General features: G+C 46.9%; 1 protein-coding gene across 1 annotated transcript in view; it reads right to left on the reverse strand.

Annotated features, from left to right (window-relative positions):
• LOC309393775 (uncharacterized protein) overlaps positions 1–18,298 on the reverse strand; it is a gene marked incomplete at its 5' end in the record, with an annotated part of 60,686 nt that overhangs the window by 30,206 nt on the left and 12,182 nt on the right. The window contains 2 exons of the mRNA XM_081956271.1: positions 13,775–14,306; positions 17,942–18,000. Coding sequence (XP_081812397.1) covers positions 13,775–14,306; positions 17,942–18,000 — 591 coding nt within the window. The remainder of the gene's footprint in view (positions 1–13,774; positions 14,307–17,941; positions 18,001–18,298) is intronic.

The following is an 18,298-nucleotide window of genomic DNA, read 5'->3' on the forward strand; positions in this document are numbered from 1 at the left end:
ATCAAGCCCAAAATTTCTGTTGCAAAGCGGGACAGTTGTGAAGTGAGTCTTGTCCCCATTTTACGATCTTTCTTGCCACGGTTGTTAAGTGAATCGCTGCCGTTAAGTTAGTCACACAGTCGTTAAGTGAATCTGTTTCCCCTATCGCCTTTGCTTGACGGAAGGTTGCAAAAGGGGATATAACATAACCCTGAGACCAACATAAATATGAGTTGATTTTGATCAGGTGACCAAGGGAACGACACAACGGTTGTTAAGTGTGAAAAAGTCACTTTCTTCAGTGCCGTTGTAACTTCGAATGGCCATTAAACAAATGGTTGTAAGTCGAGGATTACCCATATTCTATTGCTACGACCATTCCACTCAAACAAGTGACTCTCATGTCTAAAATTTGGAAGCAATTAAAACAATTTAAACTAAAAAAACATTTTTTTAAAAAAAACACATGAACACACAATGAAAAACATCCAAAAATTAAATACGTGTAAATATCAACAGGGCCCGTGATGATTAAGCCGCTAATCGGGGAGCAAAGTAATGGGGCCCTTCACACATTCCGAGTTGGGAAGAGACCGCAAAAGGTGATTTCAAAGCAAGGCCGGCTTGGGGAATTCTGGGAGTTGAAGTCCACCCATCTTCATCCCATCCAGAGTACAATAATACAATACAATACAATACAATAGCAGAGTTGGAAGGGACCTTGGAGGTCTTCTAGTCCAACCCCCTGCCTAGGCAGGAAACCCTATACCGTTTCAGACAAATGGCTATCCAGCATCTTCTTAAAGACTTCCAGTGTTGGGGCATTCACAACTTCTGGAGGCAACTTCTGTTCCACTGATTCATTGTTCTCACTGTCAGGAAGTTTCTCCTCAGTTCTAAGTTGCTTCTCTCCTTGATTAGTTTCCACCCATTGCTTCTTGTTCTACCCCCGGGTGCTTTGGAGAATAGTTTGACTCCCTCTTCTTTGTGGCAACCCCTGAGATATTGGAACAATGCTATCATGTCTCCCCTAGTCCTTCTTTCTCTTAAGCTAAACATACCTAGTTCCTGCAACCGTTCTTCATATGTTTTAGTCTCCAGTCCCCTAATCCTCTTTCTTGCTCTTCTCTGCACTCTTTCTAGAGTCTCCACATCTTTTCTACATCGTGGCGTCTTCAACTTTAGTCTTCAACTTTAAAGGATGGAGGTTGTCTTCTCCATTCCAATCGCAGCGTTTTTCAAAAACGTGAAACGGTGGTGCTTCCCAGGCAGCCCTGCCATTTCTCACGGCCTCGCAGGTAAACCGGTTCTTCCCCATCAACACTCAGGTGTGATTCATGATTCAACCCTGACAACAACCAGCCCACTTCCAGATAGAAAAGGAGCCTAACGGATGAGCTGCGCCCACAACGCAAAGGCCTGACAGGAATTATTCCCAGCTTCGCAAACGTTTCCCACCCGGGCACCCACTCGGCTTGACTATCGAGACTATAATTCTGCTCTTTGGATTGGGAAGAGGGGTTTTTTTTATAAAAAAAAAAAAGACTGCCTAGTTTAAAATTCTGCAAGGGTTTTCAGGTAGGTAGGAAGGTAGGTAGGTAGGTAGGTAGGTAGGTAGGTAGGTAGGAAGGAAGGAAGGAAGGAAGGAAGGGGAAGGAAAAAGGGGGAGGAAGGAAGGATGGAAGGAAAGAAGGTGATGGGAAGGAAGAAAGGATGGAAGGAAGGGATGGAAGGAAGGAAAGAGGGGGAGGAAGGATGGAAGGATGGAAGGAAGGAAAGAAAGTGAAGCGAAGGAAGGAAGGAAAGAGGGGAAGGATGGAAGGAAGGAAAGAAAGTGAAGTGAAGGAAGGAAGGAAAGAGGGGAAGGATGGAAGGAAGGAAGGAAAGAGGGGGAGGAAGGAAGGAAGGAATGGAAGGAAGGAAGAGAGACAGACAAAAGAGGGGAGGGGAGGAAAGAAGAAAGGAGGATGGGTGGGTGGATGACTGATGTTACCTAGTTGGGTAATGAAACGTCTGCAAGAAAACCATCAAGCTCAGAAAGCACCAAGGGGAAGGAAGAAAAGGAAAGGAGGAAGGAAGGAAGGAGGTAAAGGAAGGATGGAAGAAGGGAGGGAGGGAGGGGCAAGCAAAAGCATTAGAGAAAAGAAATAGAGAACACAAATTTATACCCCTTTAGTGAAAAGCTAAAGACCAAAGCCTAGATATGAACATCCTTTCTTCTTTAATGAGGATTTAATCAACAGGGGCTTCAAAGGAGGCGCTGGAGAACTGAGCCACTTTTGCTTAATTCTACCAAACTGTGATAAATTTCCCTCGTTCATCATCATCATCATCATCACACAGGAAATTACTCGGTAAGAAGCAGCACCCAACAGTATAGGTAGTTCTTGACTTATAACCAACCGTCCGTTTAGTGACCGTTTGTGCTGGGGGGAAAAGGACTGTTTTTTCACACTTATGACCACTGCAACATGTGATCAAAATTCGGACGCTTAATGACCGGTTCATATGTATGACGGTCGCTGCATCCCCGGGGTCAGGTGATCCCCCTTTGCGACCTTCTGAGAAACAAAGTCCATAGGGCTCACTTGACCGGTCAACAATTGCAGTGATTCACTTAACAACCGTGACTAGAAAAAGGTCGTAACATGGGGCAAAACTCACTTAGTAACCATCTTGCTTAGCAACAGGAATTCTGAGCTCTCGATTGTGGTTATAAGCCGAGGACTACCTATACCACAAAACTTTCTACCGGTATTCCTCAGTTAATAATAGCAATAGCAGTGAAGACTTATATACTGCTTTATAATGCTTTACGCCACTCTCTAAGCGATGTACAGAGTCAGCCTATGCCCCCCCCCAAAAAAACCAATCTGGGTCCATTTACCGACCTCACAAGGACGGAAGGCTGAGTTAACCCTTGAGCCGGTCAAGATCGAATGCCTGGCAGTGGGCAGAGTTAGCCTGCAATGCTGCATTCTAACCACCAGGGCTCCTAATTATCTGGGAGCAAAATTCCCAGCCACTACCTAATGCAGTTGTATAGAGTGACGCCACATGATCGCATCGCTTAGTGGCAGCCCACGTTACTATTGTTAACTGAATCACACCAGGTTCATCAGCCCAGGTTCCAATCAATTCCTGCCAGCCCCATGCCTCCCCTTCAACTGCCCCCATCTGCCCATCTCCTCCATAGCTCTGCCCTTTTGGCTGCCCTACTACACAGGGGCATACCTTGGTGGCACTGCCAGCATAAAGGGAGGCTTAAGCAGGGGCCTGGGTCCTTCAGAAGCCTCAGCCGGCTGCTGCCACCTGTCAGAACGTCACAAAAGAGGATCACATGACCTCGGGACATTGCAACTGTCATAAACATGAACCAGTTGCCAAGCATCTGAATTTGGGTCATGTGGCCACAACGGTCGTTAACTGTGAAAAACGGTCCCAAGTGGCTTTTTCCAGTGGCCATGTAACTTCGAACAGTCACTAAATGGACTGCTGTTCAGTTGGGGAGCACCCATCATTAATATTTTGGCTTTAAGCACTTGAGAGCGCGGGCTGCAACCTTAAACAATGTTGGACAATTCCACTGGCATTATGGCACAAGTCAACTCCTAAGCCAATCAAAGAATCTTCCCCCCCCCCCCCCAAAAAAAAAATCCCCTTGGAAAAACTTCTGGAACAGGTAGGCACCTGGTGTCTGCCCTCCTAGCAAACCAGTCAGGAATAAAATAAAATAAAAAACTACTAAGACAATTTGACTTTATTGGAAGGCAACCTGATCCGAATCTTCCAAGTCTGAAGGGACCAACCTTATCGATCCATTAGGGTGGGTCTCCCCTAAGTGTCTTTTTCTGACCATTGAGCAGACTCTGGGCACCTGCCTCCTTTATCTATCTGTTTCCCAGGCAGCCTCTCTCCTCTCTTCTCTTCCCCAAGGTCATTCGTACATTCTCTGTATACAATCACATAGAATAGATGCCAGAGAAATCTTCAGCTTTGTCTACCATAAGGACTCCATTTCTCAAAGGAATCAGTCACACTATCCACCGCCCTGGGAATTTTCAAATTGTAATTAACGTTTTAAAACCATTAGCATTATCTATTAAGTATCTCAGGTTTTGTTTTTTTTTAAACACAAGCAGCTCTTTGGGCACGCCACAGTTAAAAGGTTTAAAAGTATTTATTTCCCCATGAAGAAATGTAATGAATTGCCTGGGTTTTAAAGTGTTTACAAGCGGTTTAATAATCATTTCCAAGTGATGCTTTTTTTTTTTTTAAAGTACTTTAGCTGTATTAAAGCGTGCTTTTTGCTCGTTCAGAATTTCAGTTCAAATAGTTCCGGATGATGGAAAGGTGTTTCTGAGAAATTTATACAGCGCAGGAAATTAAGATAGCAATTTTTTTTGCATTTATTGGTTTGATTTACTAAACAGAAGTCAGATAAAATGTGGCAAATTAGATTGCAATCTATTTGGGACACGACTTGGGATTTGGAGGAGAGCAATTAATTAGGCCCCACTGCCAAGAATTTCTCTCATTTTCTTAAATATCAATCTCTGTATCTGGTAATGGTGAGTCCTTTAAGTTACTTATGCAAAGCACGACAAATGAGTTTTCCTTGGTCCAAACTGAATCAACTATCTATCGACCGCATATTCTTGCATTTTAATAATTTGTAAGATGGGGAGATATGTCTACATCCACATTTTTGCATAATTTCATCAACTCAAATCTTTCCTTGTCAGATGTTACCTCGAATAGTTTAGCCTTTCTGTGATAGGAAACATCTTCAAAGCCTTTTGCAGGTAGTCCTCAACTTACGACCACAACTGAGCCCAACATTTGTGTCGTTAAGTGAGTTTTGTCCCATTTTACGACCTTTCTTCCACAGTTGCTATGGGAATCGCTGCAGTTGTTCAATTAGTCACACGGCTGTTAAGTGAAGCTGGCTTCCCCCTGGACTTTGCTTGTCAGACGGTCGCAACTATGAGTCAGTGGCCAATCACCTCAATTTTGAGCATCTGATCACGGGGATGTGGCAATGGTTGTGTGAAAAACGTCATGTTTTCCAGGGACGTTGAAACTTTGAATGGTCACTAAGTGAATTGTTGTAAGTCGAGGACTACCTGTACCTAAAGGCGAATAACGCTTCTCTCTTACAATGGTGGAAAGCAGCAGCAAACAGGTTCTGCGTGGGCCGAAGCCCTGGGCGCCCATCAAAACAGCCGTATCGACCTCACAAAAGACAAGGCTGCTTTAATGATCTGAAGAGTCCAAACACCGCAGCCAAGTTGACGGTCTTATTCAAATGGCAAAGGCTCCATTCCCTAAAAAGAGCACATTTTCATTTTATTTTTTAAAAAACCGCTTCCCTTCTCTAAAAGCTATTTATGGTTTGAACGGGGGCCCTTTTCTGCAAGCTTGCAAACCAGGTTAAAAAAAGACGGATGGCGGGTCAGCTAACCATCGCATTCCGCCCTGGAGATCTTTCTGTCAATGATTTGACATCTGGAGCTGTCAATAGCGTCAGAGTTCAGGGCTTTTTCGCCGGTATCCATTCTGTATTTGGGAAAGGACTCAAATCAGATAATCATGAGAAATTCTCTTCCAAGCGTGCGTGAGGGCCTCTTCCAACAACTGTGCATCAAATAACACAAGGAGGGAGGGAGGGAGGGAGGGAGGGAGGGAGGGAGGGAGAGAGAGAGAGAGAGAGAGAGAGAGAGAGAGAGAGAGAGAGAGAGAGGGGGAGAAGAAAATGTTGTCGCCTTGAAAGTAAAATCTCCATAGGTTTCAGTACGGCTGTGCACTGCTTTGGACTGAATATCCAAAAAAGGGGGGCTTTGAAGCAAAAACCGCCCTTTAAAGCAGCCACATCTTTTCCCACGGCTGTCCCTCTGCACTTGGCCTTGAGATTCTGGGAAAACGCACTGCGGTTTCTTTCTTCAGCTGAACACCAGGCAACTGCTTCGCCCTAATATTTCTTTCTTTTATCAAACACTGTCAAAAGCCAGTCAAATCCTCAGCCCTTTAAAGTAGTTTTAGTTACCGTTATGGTTTCCTGAAGAGCCTGCATCCTCCCTTAGCTTTACATGGCCACCAAAATCTTCCATCTTTCAAAGCAACTGCTCTCTTTCGCCACAGAACACGGCAACAAACTCTCTCTCAAATCACTATGATATTCAATTGTTTTAAAAAAGAAAATCGACTCACCAGGCAAGGGCGGTCATGTGACACCTAAACTATCCCTCCCATCCAAGCACAGTAAGCTATTTTTCCTCTTAGACCCCGATACAGGTAGTCCTCGACTTACGACCTCAATTGACCTCCAAATTCCTGCTGCTAAGCGCGACATTTTTCAAGGGAGTTTTGCCCCATTACTTTTTTTTTTTTGCCACCGTTGTTCAGTGAATCACTGCAGTTCTTTAGTTAGTAACGTGGTTGTTAAGTGGTTGATAAGTGGATCTGGCATTGCTTGTCAGAAGGTCGCAAAAGGGGATCATCGAGGACTAGTTATAAAAGACGCAACCGCCAAAGGCTTCACCCGCCTAACAAACGGGCCGCTTAGGAACAGAGTTTTTAAACTCATGAAATCTACCCCGGGATTTCGTCCACTTGGTGGCCGCTTAGCCACACTGGGAGGAAATGCTGGATCCAAATGCTAGAGCTCAAAAAAGAAAGTCCAAGAGGCCCACAAGGACACCACAATGCTTCTCTTCCAAGGATTCACACTTCAGCCTGCTCGAAAAATAAACTGCCCCACATGATGGCACATTACAGAAGCCACAACAAAAGTGCATTTTAGGGTGGGGAAAAAATCCCTTGTAAAAAAAAATGCAGCGGGAAGTGGATGGTTGAAGAAGGGGTGCAGAAAATACCAGCAGCTGCAGTTACAGCTTCTCCTTTCTAGTGTGTTTGTGTGTGTGTGTGTGAGAGAGAGAGAGAGAGAAATGATGACAGCAAAGACTTGCTTTAAATCATTTCAATACTTGTATTACATTTGAAGCAAAAAATAAATAAAAACCAGAACTTCACATACTCAACCTAACGCTCAAGGGAAGCCTCGTCGGGCACAGAGGTACTTTTCTTGAACAAATATCCAAAAGTTCTTAACCATGAAAATGGGAGAGGAAGAATCTGTTGCGTTTCTACAGAAATGTCTCTCCCGGCCCCCTTAACTAGGGTCTGATAAGCCCCCTAAACGGGCTCTTTAACAGCATCAAATGACTCCAAATCATCAAAAATGACATGACCATTTTTTAACCCTGTCACAGCCATTGATCAAAATTCAGATACTTGGCAACTGACTCGTATTTATGACGGTTGCAATGTCCCGGCGTCATGTAATCCGCTTTTGCCATCTTCTGACAAGCAAAGTCAATGCGGAAGCTGGGTTCACTTAACAACCGTGTGACTAATTTAACAACTGCAGGGATTCACTTAACAACTGTAGCAAGAAAGGTCGCAAAACGGGGCAAACCTGAGTTAACAAATGTCTCACTCAGTAATAAAACTGTTGGGCTCAGTTGTGGTCGTAAGTCAAGGACATCTATAGAATTGACTACAGTATATAGAATATTGATAGAATATTGTAATTAGATTAATTGATTGATAGATGATGGATGGACGGATATACAGATGATAGATTTAGATAGATTAGATAAATAGATTGGATGGATGGACAGACAGAAGACTTGATCAAAGCATAGCAGTTACAGATAGTCCACGACTTACGACAAGCATTGAGACCAGAGCTTTCAATATGGTTGTTAAGCAAGTTGTGGCCAGTTTGCCGCAGTCATTAAGTGAATCTGGCTTCCCCCATTGACTTGTGGCTTGTGGGACACTCTCTGGGAATGACAGATGTCACAAACGGCAACCACGCAACCCTGGGATACGGCCATCATTGTAAATACACACTGGTTTCTGATCACGTGACCGCAAGGTCGTAAGTGGGAGGACTTTTTTCACTTCGGTTGCTGAACGAACAGGCCCAGTGTGCAGACAGCCAGGCCACTGGATTTCATGAAGTCCAGAGGTTATTAAAGTTGACACTTTGTAAGTTAACCAGGACAGCATAAACCACCAGTGAAAACTTGGCCTTTGCACGGTCATTAAAAGAGAAACGACTCCTTGTATGCTTTAGACATCTGATGATTAAGTAGTAAACACACTATTCTTCCAGAAAAGGAGAGGGGGAACGAGAACACTCATAAATAAGACCAGCTTACTACAATTACGGCAAATATTCATCGCGCGTAGAGGAAACGGAGTGGCCCTCGTCTAGAACACCCCGAGTTTCATCAAAGACGGTGTAGCCCGTTTTTTTAAGAATGTGCCATAAACCCGGTTTCATTTAGCCACCAAAAGATAATGCCGTACCAAGGATAGGATGTTCTCTCTCTCTCTCTCTTTCAAAGGAGCAGAACTTGAAATATGGCAGGTACAGGAGGAGGAGGAGAAGAAAAAAAAAAGTAATGAGAACATAGCATGCCCGGAGGGTACTCGAGAAATAAAGTTCATAAGGAATATATTTTATTCTCTCTTATTTTGTAAGTGTAATACCATCCTTCAAATTCATTTTACTACCGGTGCTTACAGCTGCCAGGAATGGGGGAGGAAAAAAACCACGCTGGGACAATTCAGATGGCCGTTAGCGGGAGAGAGATAAGGTATCTTAAGGATGAGGAAGCTGCGGGAACCAGCTGAATGCGGCTAGTCCTCCACTTACAACGGCTCGTTTAGTGAAAGTTCAAAATCACAACAGCCCGGAAAAAGGGGACCTACGGCCATGTGTCTCACACTTACGACTGTGGCAGAATCCCTGTGGTCACATGATCAAAATTCAAGACGCTTGGCACCTGGCTCGTATTTATAACGGTCACAGTGTCCTGGGGTTACGTGATCCCCTTTTGCGACCTTCTGACAAGCAAAATCTGTGGGAGAAGACGGATTCACTTAACAACGGAGGCAAGAAAGGTCATATAAGAGGGGAAAATGCACTTAACTAATGTCGTGCTTAGCAACGGGAATCTGAGACTCAATTGGGGTTTTAAGTCAAGGACTACCTACACTGTGACCGAGAAAACTACACGGATGGAGCCCAGGAAATCAGCAAGGCAGACTCCATTTTTACCGCACCACAAAATGATTTTGCAACCGGAAAAGGGGGTGGGGGGGGAGGCAATCAAGCGTCTAAACTTGGAAGGGATTAAATCTACCACCGTCCGTCCACCTACCCTGTTCCGGCAATATTATCCCAGCTGACGTCATTCTTACTGCAAGATGCACATCCTGAAACCTTATATAGAGCCAGCCATGTGGACGGTCAGAAATAATGAATTAAAGGCATCAAAAGCGGCGACTGGAAATTATTCTTCCAAAAACGTTTGCTGGATATGCAGAGAGGATTCTCAATGTTGGGAAAAGTTCTATCCTATCATTTTAATCTCCTAATTCTCATCTGTACATTATTCACGGATGCAGGGAGTTGGGAGGCAGAGTCGTGCAAGTTAGCATCAATGTTAGGTGAAATCTGTACTTGAGGGCGATTCTATTTACTGCAAAAGTTGACGGCGGGTATTAAAAGTAGAATAATCTTTTTTTCGGTCCTAGCCAGGATCAGAAGCAAGAAGACAACATTCTTCGTAGGGTGATACAAAAGCCTGTAAAATCAAAACGTATGGCATGTGTGTGTGTGTGTGTATGCATATGTGTGTATGTGTGTGTGTATAGAGATAGATAGATAGATAGATAGATAGATAGATAGATAGATAGATAGATAGATAGATAAGAGAGAGATAGATAGATAGATAGAGAGAGAGAGAGAGAGATAGGTGAGCCCAGATTTTTACTCTCAGAAATAAGCCCCACCAAGTTGTTACAACGGGCTCTATTATTACGTCCCTCAGGTTGAAGTTTGGACCCATCTCTCCACTAAAGTCATCTTGCCTTTTATCACTTTTGAAGTCGGGATGCAACTAAAAAGCAGCTCTCTGGTAATAACTGACAATTCGGCAAATGATGTACGTGGATTGGTGTCGTCAGACAGAGGAGGACCGTTCCACAGCTGAATAAACCCCTGAACATTTAACCCCTTAAAAGGTTTGCTTTACCAAGTTCTTTTTTAAAAAGCCATTAGGTGAGCAGTCAAATGTACTACCTCGATCTGTATTTCTTTTTAAAAGGAATCTCCTAATACTTCCATTACAGATTATCTCCAGCAGTACATCACTACCCCCTTGTGGATAGGAGCTAAAAGCAGTGGATTCCGAATCCCAAAAACTATATTCTTTGGGGGGCAATTCTCACCTGGAATGCTCAGGATTTACCTGTTTCACCCACAAACGCTGACCACGACCTGCCTACGTTCATCCAAAGACCTACTGCACTCTCACCAGTCTCAATTTACATCGGAGTTTCATACGTTTGGAAGAATGCAAAAAAAATGCCTCCATTTATATAATGTTGTCCCATAAACCCTAAAAAAACGCAGGGCTCTATTTATTGACTCTGCCGAGAAAGTCATGGAGACGTCATTTTAACAGGAAGCTTTGCATTCCTATCAAAGCTCATCTCAAATCATCTAAAATGGACTCAGGACCAAACTGAAGAAAGAGATGTGAATTAGAGTGCGTGACAAATTCATTTTATAAAGCTCCCCCCCTGCCCCCGGTATTCTCTTCGGTGAAACGACACCACTTCTCAGTGTTTTTTTTTTAAAGGAATTTTTTCCCAATATCCAAAACAAACAGACTTCAAGTCCACAGCCGTTTATGACTTTCACAGTCCAGCTATATCTTTTTTTTGCATTTGATGCCCCATCGGCTATCTTGACCTTCTCTAGCCCCATCATCTCCAGCAGAAATAGAGGCCAGGAGGTTGTGCGATGAGTACGATGTCCCCACCGTATTGTTTTCATTACCATCTTCCAGGCCCTGGTTATTTCCAGTTCTCTCTCAAACGCTCTAAAAACCACTTGGGTCGAAGCGTCTCCTGAATTGGGGAAAGAGTGGAGCCTCCTTCCCCAACACTCGGTGCAAATGTTTTGTAGGACAGCGGCGGCAACTCACGCAAACATGTTCAGGAAGCTGTTATACACAGCACTGCCCCGTAGGTGAGACGAAAGGAGGCATGCAAGGACAAATACGAGCCTTGGATTGAGCCCATCTATGACAACGAACCTTTACTGGGGGGGGAGGGGGGGGTTGTTGTTTTTTCCACCCCCATTAGTAAGGACACCTCTTCAACTTTGGAGATGGAAATATTGCACAATGGGGCAGCCTCTGTGTCCCCACTGAGAAGCACAGGAAGATGAATTTTTCACCATTTTTTAAAAAAACATTTCAGAAATGAAGCATTCACCACCTCCCAGGCTCTTTCGGACAGGATCTAGTACGGGAAGTATGAGAAAGAGGCAGGCGTGGCTAACAACCTTTCTTAAGTTTCTCTGAGGAGCAGCGTCATGTGTGAAATTGCCTTGCACCAAGCTAGTCCTTCAACTCATCTCTATGTTCTCGCACTGGGGGAAAATATCCAGTCTTCTGCCTCCTTGAAATCTGCAAAGGCTTTCCCAGAAACCTCCAGTAGCCAAAGGGATTCTTAACAGGTTTTGCAGAGGGCAGGAACTCAAGCCAGGATTATCAACGTCCGGTTTTTTTTTTTTAAAAAAAAAGCTATACCTACAATGACAGCGCTCACCCTTTCCTTCCCCCGCCCCAGCCGCCTCTGAAGCACCTGAAGAAGCTGACTCCACACTCCCAGCGTGCACAGATACCTTCAGGAAACAGGTTCAACCCTCCACGTAAGACGTGGCCACGACCACCGCTACCTTGCCAACAAGTGAGGTGCGCAACTAGAGGCTACCTACGGTTCAGCAGCATTTAGGCCACACCGGCAAGGGTGGCTGGCACGCGTGTGGGAGAACCAACTAAGACCGCGGCGGCTCTCAGGGTGGCTGGGAAATGGAGGCACCGCCGTCAACTACCGTGACCGTATATTGGTCCTCTCTCAACTATTTACAGCCGGAAACAAGAGGAAGCCATAATAAAACCGGAGGGGTCGGTCCCTCTTCTTTTTAGGCTTGCACTGTATGGACAGGGAGGCGGGGGAGGGAGGGAGGGAAGGAAGGAAGGAAGGAAGGAAGGAAGGAAGGAAGGAAGGAAGGAAGGAAGGAAGGCTTTAAATCGAAATCAGTGAATGTAGGCCAGTCATGATCCCAAAATCCTGTCTGGGTAGCTGTATACATATATATATGCATGTGGGTGGGTGTATGGATACGTGCATGCATTCGTGTGTCTGGATGGATACAGAGAAAGAGATGACAAGATACAGACAGGATAAATAAATAGATTGATAGAAAGAGAGACATAGAGATGATAAATGATGATCGATAGACAGATGATAGATGATAGATAGATAGATAGATTGGATAGATAGATTGGATAGATAGATAGATAGATAGATAGATAGATAGATAGATAGAGATGGATGGATGGATGGATGGATAGATAGATAGATAGATAGATAGATAGATAGATAGATAGATAGATAGATAGATAGGATAGATAGATTGGATAGATAGATATGGATGGAAGTAGGTAGATAGATGATAGAGATGATAGATGATACACAGAGACAAAAATGAATGGATAGATGATACTGAGATTTATGGATTATAGATATGGACAGTCAACACACACTATGCACACATCTACATGTAAATCCATATATATGCACGTATGTATGCATCTATGAAACACGCACAGGGCTGCATCAATGTCAATTATTTCCTCTCCTCCATCTAGGAAGACACATCCAACCCTGGCTTATTCCTGCACAGCTCAGGCTTGGGGGGGGGGGGGGATGGCAGGCACGGAGCACCAGGGACCCAAGAGAGGCTCAAAGGGATTTTTAAATCGAGAGAGGGACGTTTCCATCCCACTTTGGGTCGCTTTCATCTCTTCCCAGACCCAGCAGGCGCAGCACCAGCCTGTAGTACCCCTCCTCCCTCTCTGAGCCCCCTCCCCCAAAAGACCCTCCCTGTCTTCTTCCCACCAGGAAGTGCCTGCTTTCCCTCCTCCTCCACATTCACACCCCCTCCTAAAACCTCGGATGGGGGGAGGGGGACGTGCCCTTGAGGGTCAGGATGCTGAAAAGGGGGAAAAAATTGGGGAGGGGGGATTTCCCATTCCTCTCTTCCCCCCTCCCTCTCCATCCTCGGGTGACCCCTGCAGGCGGCATCCCACCATCTCCTCAGCCAAAGCCAGGGGGGGCAAGGGGCACTTTGTGGGGGAGGGGGGAATGGATAGGGGTGGGATCCCTCGCTCTTTGGCTGGGGTGGGGGTTTCCAACTCCGAGGGAGACCCCTTCAATATCCCCCCACAGTCAACCCGGGAGGACTTTCTGGGCGGTGGGGGGGAGGGGTTTGAAGAAGAGGGAGGAGGGTCTCTCGGTCGCCAGGCAACGACGCCGGGCCGCCCCAACCCCTCCCGCGAGGGGAAAAGGAGGAGGGGCCTCTCGTCGGCCCCGCCTCCTCCCCAGGAGGCGCCCCGCCGGGGCCCGCCCCTCCCAACTTTGGGGGGTCCCGAGGCCTCATAGCCCCCCCTCCCTTGCCCCCCCCGCGAGGAAAGAGAAGGGCGGGAAGGCGAGGAGGAATAAGGAGTGAGGGAGGAGGCAATTCCGGAGGGGCCGCGCATGCGCGTTCCCGCCGGTTTTTCCCCCTCAGTCAGTCAGTCAGTCAGTCGGTCGGTTCGTCCCCCCACCCAGAAGGCGGCCCCGGCCGGCTCCCTCAGCTCACCTTCCGGCTTGTTTTCGGCGGCCATTTCCCCTCCGCGCGCCACATCCTCCTCCGCCGCCTCCTCCTCGCGACCAGGATCCAGGCAGGCGCGCGCGCTGCTCCCGCCGCCGCCGCCGCTGCCGCTGCTGCTGTCGCCGCCTCTCCCGCTGGCCCCACCCCTTCCTCTCCTCCGTTTCCGGTTCCGCTCCCGCCTTCCCCGACGGCCCGTAGCCGGCTTTTCTCTCCTTTCGGCGGTTTCGGGCGGGCGTCGCTTCCTTCGAGGGGGGCCCTGCCTTCGCCGCCGCCGCCGCCGCCGACGGCCGGTTTCCGCCGCCTTTTTTTCGTCCTCCTCACGGTCCCTCACACACGCCCGCGGTGGCCATTGGCCGCTGGGCGGGATGGGCGTCGAGGTGAGCCAACCGGCGCTGGGAGGAGGCGGGCGCGAGGAGAGGATGGGCCTTGACTGGCAAGCACGCCGGCTTATAGACGGGCGGTCTTGACAAGGGGGCGGGGCCGAGAGAGAAGGGGAGGTGTATCGGAAGCGCGAGGGCAGCTAGGATGAAAGGAGGAGGAGGGGGAGGCGCTCCTTTAGTGCCGAGCGAGGGACAGTAGCGAATCGGAGGCCGCGGAAGGAGAGCGACGGCGCGATGACAGCCGCCGCTGGCGAATAGGCGGCTGGAAGAGGCTCCGAAAGGCGGGAAGAAGTCAGTGACGCAAATAGTGGGGAGCACCGGTAGCGCGGCTCAGAGGAGGGAAGGGTGGAGAAGAGGAGGAGTGGGGGGGTAGAAAGGAGAGCGCGAGCGCTCAGAGGGGCAGGGCGAAAAAAACCCAAAGGGCGATTTCATTGGCCCGGCCGCCTTGACAGGCAGCCGCGCCCTCCTCGGCCCGCTAACCCTAAACAAAGCTCCTGATTGGCCCAGACGCGAGGGAGCGGAGCTGCCACCTGGAAAGGGCCGGAGCGAAGCGGCGCCGCTGATTGGCCAGCGGCTTCTTCTTTTTCCCCGCCCACCTCCCACCCTCGCGGGATCCCGCCTCCCCTGGAATGCGAGTCTCGTGGCGGCCGGCGGACACGCGTGTCATTGGGAAGATTCCCCGGGATCCCCCTTTGAGTTGGAGGCTTGGGAGGAAGGGATCGTCTCTTAGCGGCATTTTGCAGGGCGGTGCATCTTTCACAGCAAGGCCGGGGATGCGCCTTTTGCAGCTGCACGCATTCCTGTTGCACGTGTGAACGCGTGCACGCATGCGGGTTTTCTCATAAAAACCCATGTTTGCCCCTTATTGTTATTTTTTTTATTTCAGGTCATGTCTCTTTGCGACCACCCTGGACTCTAATTGTAAAATATGGCTAGCAAACCTTGCAGGATTAAAAAAAATTAATAAAAACGGTGAAGACCCGAATTCTTGGGGCGGCTCTGATGATGAAGAGTCCCGTGGGGTGGGATCTATTTCTTTTCCCCAGCCAGCCTTGTCATGAACAACTTGGGGGTTCTGGATCAAAGCTCTTGATTTGCTTCAATCAAGATATATTACATCAGCAGCCTTCCCACCGTCTATTAAGGAAGAAAAAAGGGGATGAAATAGTCTGCTAAAACTCTTCGTGATTATAAAAAGAGCAAAATGTGACAAAGTTGGATTCCCCCCCCCCTTTCCAAAATAATCCCACTTCAGTGGAGGGGGGGAATTTAAGGTAGTCCTAGAATAGAATAGAATAGAATAGAATAGAAATAGAATAGAATAGAATAGAATAGAATAGAATGATAGGATACTAAGGATAGAATAGGATAGAACAGAATAGAAAACATAGAATAGTTCATTTAGTGACCGTTCAAAGAAAGAAGGGAACAGGAAAAAAAGGGACATGACTGTTTTTTCACACTTTACGACCGTTGCAGCATCCCCAGGGTCACAGGATTAAAATTCAGTTGCTCGGCAATTGACTCATATTTATGACGGTTGCCGTGTCTGGTTCATGTGGTTCCTTTTTGCAACCTTCTGACGAGCAAAGCCAGTGGGGAAGCCAGATCCACTTAACAACCAGGTTGCTGCAGTGATTCACTTAACAGCTGCGGCAGGAAAGTTCGTGAAATGGGGCAAAGGCTATTTAACAATTGTCTCGCTTAGCAGCAGTAATGTTGGCCCTCCGTGTTGGTCATAAATTGAGGACTAACTACAATCCCAAACAGGTGCATCGCGAGGGATTAATATAGAACTAATTTTGAGTGGCAGAATGCCATCAGAAAACATTTTTCAAACCTAAAATAGCTGGAATTTGGCCTTTGTCGCTTTGAATGACATGCACGATTTTTCTCATCTGGGTGTTTCCCTCGCCAAATTATCAAATAAATTAAGCACAAACCAAGATTTTTCCAAATGATCGTCCTATTTCCCCGTTGCCTTTTTAGAAGATCATCGTAATTTGTTATCCGAAACTTGGTTGAAGTTTCCCCCCCTTCTAATGACATTTCCAATTCTTAATGAGTTTAGATTTTGCAATAGTGATTGCATAAATACCGACTGATTGCAGTTGGGACAATATATTGATCTTATAATTAGATCCTCTCTTTGTAATTCCCTCTTTGATAAACACAAATTTACCCTTGTTGCCTCTAACGGAATTAGTATCCCTAAAAGTTTGTAATTCAAACAGCTCCTTCTCTGACTTTAAGGAGGGCTGGGAAACCTTTCCCCACAACCCAAATATAATTTTTACAGTGCAGTTTCTGTAGCAACAGCGTATCTCGCTTAACTTCCTATAGCTTTCTACTCATTCTTTTCTTCACCGTCTTTAATAGAGCCAGTGCCATGAAGCCTCCATAGCAATATTTAAATTATCCATCTCCCAAACCTCCAGGTTTATAAGCCACATGGATAAAATCAAAAGAATGGGGGGGGGGGGATTTGCATAATATAAACTTTAATTTGTACTAGGTAACAGCAATATATCATGTCCGTCAGGTGATAAGACCTGTGAGCCTCCCAGTGTCAGTCTGAAGTCAGGCAGTTCCTACATCGGAAAGGGAGGGAGGGAAGGAAGGAGAGGATGGAGGAAGGGAAGAAGGGAGGGAAGAGAAAGGAAGGAGGAAGGGAGGGGGGAGGAAAGAGACAGGAAGGAAGGAGAGGAAGGAAAAAGGAAGGAAGGAGAGGATGGAGGAAGGAAGGAAAGAGTCAGGAAGGAAGGAAGGAAAGAGACAGGAAGGGAGGAAGGAGAAAGGAAGGAGGGGATGGAGGAGGAGGAAGGAAGGAAAGAGACAGGAAAGAAGGAGAGGATGGAGAAAGGGAGGAAAGAAGGGAGGAAGGCGAGGATGAGGAAGGGAGGAAAGGAAGTGCGTAAAGAGACAGGAACGGAGAAGAGGATGGAGGAAGGGATGAAGGAAGGAAAGAGACAGAAAGGAAGGAAGGAGAGGATGGAGAAAGGGAGAAAGGAAGGAAAAGAGAGGAAGGAGAAAGGAAGGGAGGAAAGGATGGAGGAAAGGAGGAAAGTGGGAGGAAAGGAGGAAAGAGGGAGGAAGGGAAGAAGGAGAAGGTAGAGAAAAGGAGGAAGGAAGAGACAGGATGGAGGAATTTGGAGTCCACAAGTCTTTAAAGCCATCCTGGAATTCTGGGAGTTGAAGTCCGCAGTCCTTCAAGTGCCCACGGTTGGAGACCCTTGCTCTAAAGCACGAGACCAGGCCAGAAGTCCCCTGTTTTTGCCCTGTGGTAATTTTGAACAAATGGTCGCAAATCGAGGACCCTCTGCCCTATCAAAACTGACGCCACAGCTCCTGGAGCCCATTCGCGCCTGCCCACAAGGCCCCCTTCCTCCCGATCTGCCTGTTCTTTTTTTTGGGGGGGGGGGGGAAAGAAAGCAACCCATCTCCTCCTCCATTCATAAGCCGGGAAAAACAAGATGTCCCCTTCCCAGGAGCTCCAAATTCACTTCCAGCAAACCTCTCGGAAGGCTCCCTTCTGCTTGTCAACAATGCAGAGGGTTGATCCTCTCTAGCCGCTAAGATGGAGCATCAATTATTTACCGAAGGAAGGCAGCTAAATCTTAAATATTTCAGCCTGAGAATCGTGCTTGGAAGAGGAACAGAAGCAGAATTCATGGCCTTCTCCGTCTCGTCTCTTTCGTTTGGTTGATCTGCTCTACCAGATGTTGGTGGACCGTGTGCAGATGTGATCTTCTCCACAGTCTACATCACGGCCTACGTGTAGCTGCAGACGGGGGTGCAGGGATGAAGGATTGAGGGAGCAGGGTGTTGTCCAGTCTAACGAAGAAAAGGACTAGAGGGGGACATGATAGCATCTTCCAGTATTTGAGGGGCTGCTGCAAATAAGAAGGGGGTCAACCTCTTCTCCAAAGCACCTGAAGGCAGAAGAAGAAGAAGCAATGGATGGAAACTCATCAAGGAGAGAAGCAACACTTTCTATTATTCTACTATGCAGTTTTCTATGGTGGGAAAATACGGAGTTAGATGACATGCAGCCATAACAACATTCTTTCTAGAAAACCAAGGTCATCCTTTCTCTTTGCACCTCTCCACCTGACCAGAACTGAATGGGTGG

This window comes from Natrix helvetica (assembly GCF_964273705.1).
Source record: "Natrix helvetica genome assembly, chromosome: 5".
NCBI classification, from domain to species: domain Eukaryota; kingdom Metazoa; phylum Chordata; class Lepidosauria; order Squamata; family Natricidae; genus Natrix; species Natrix helvetica.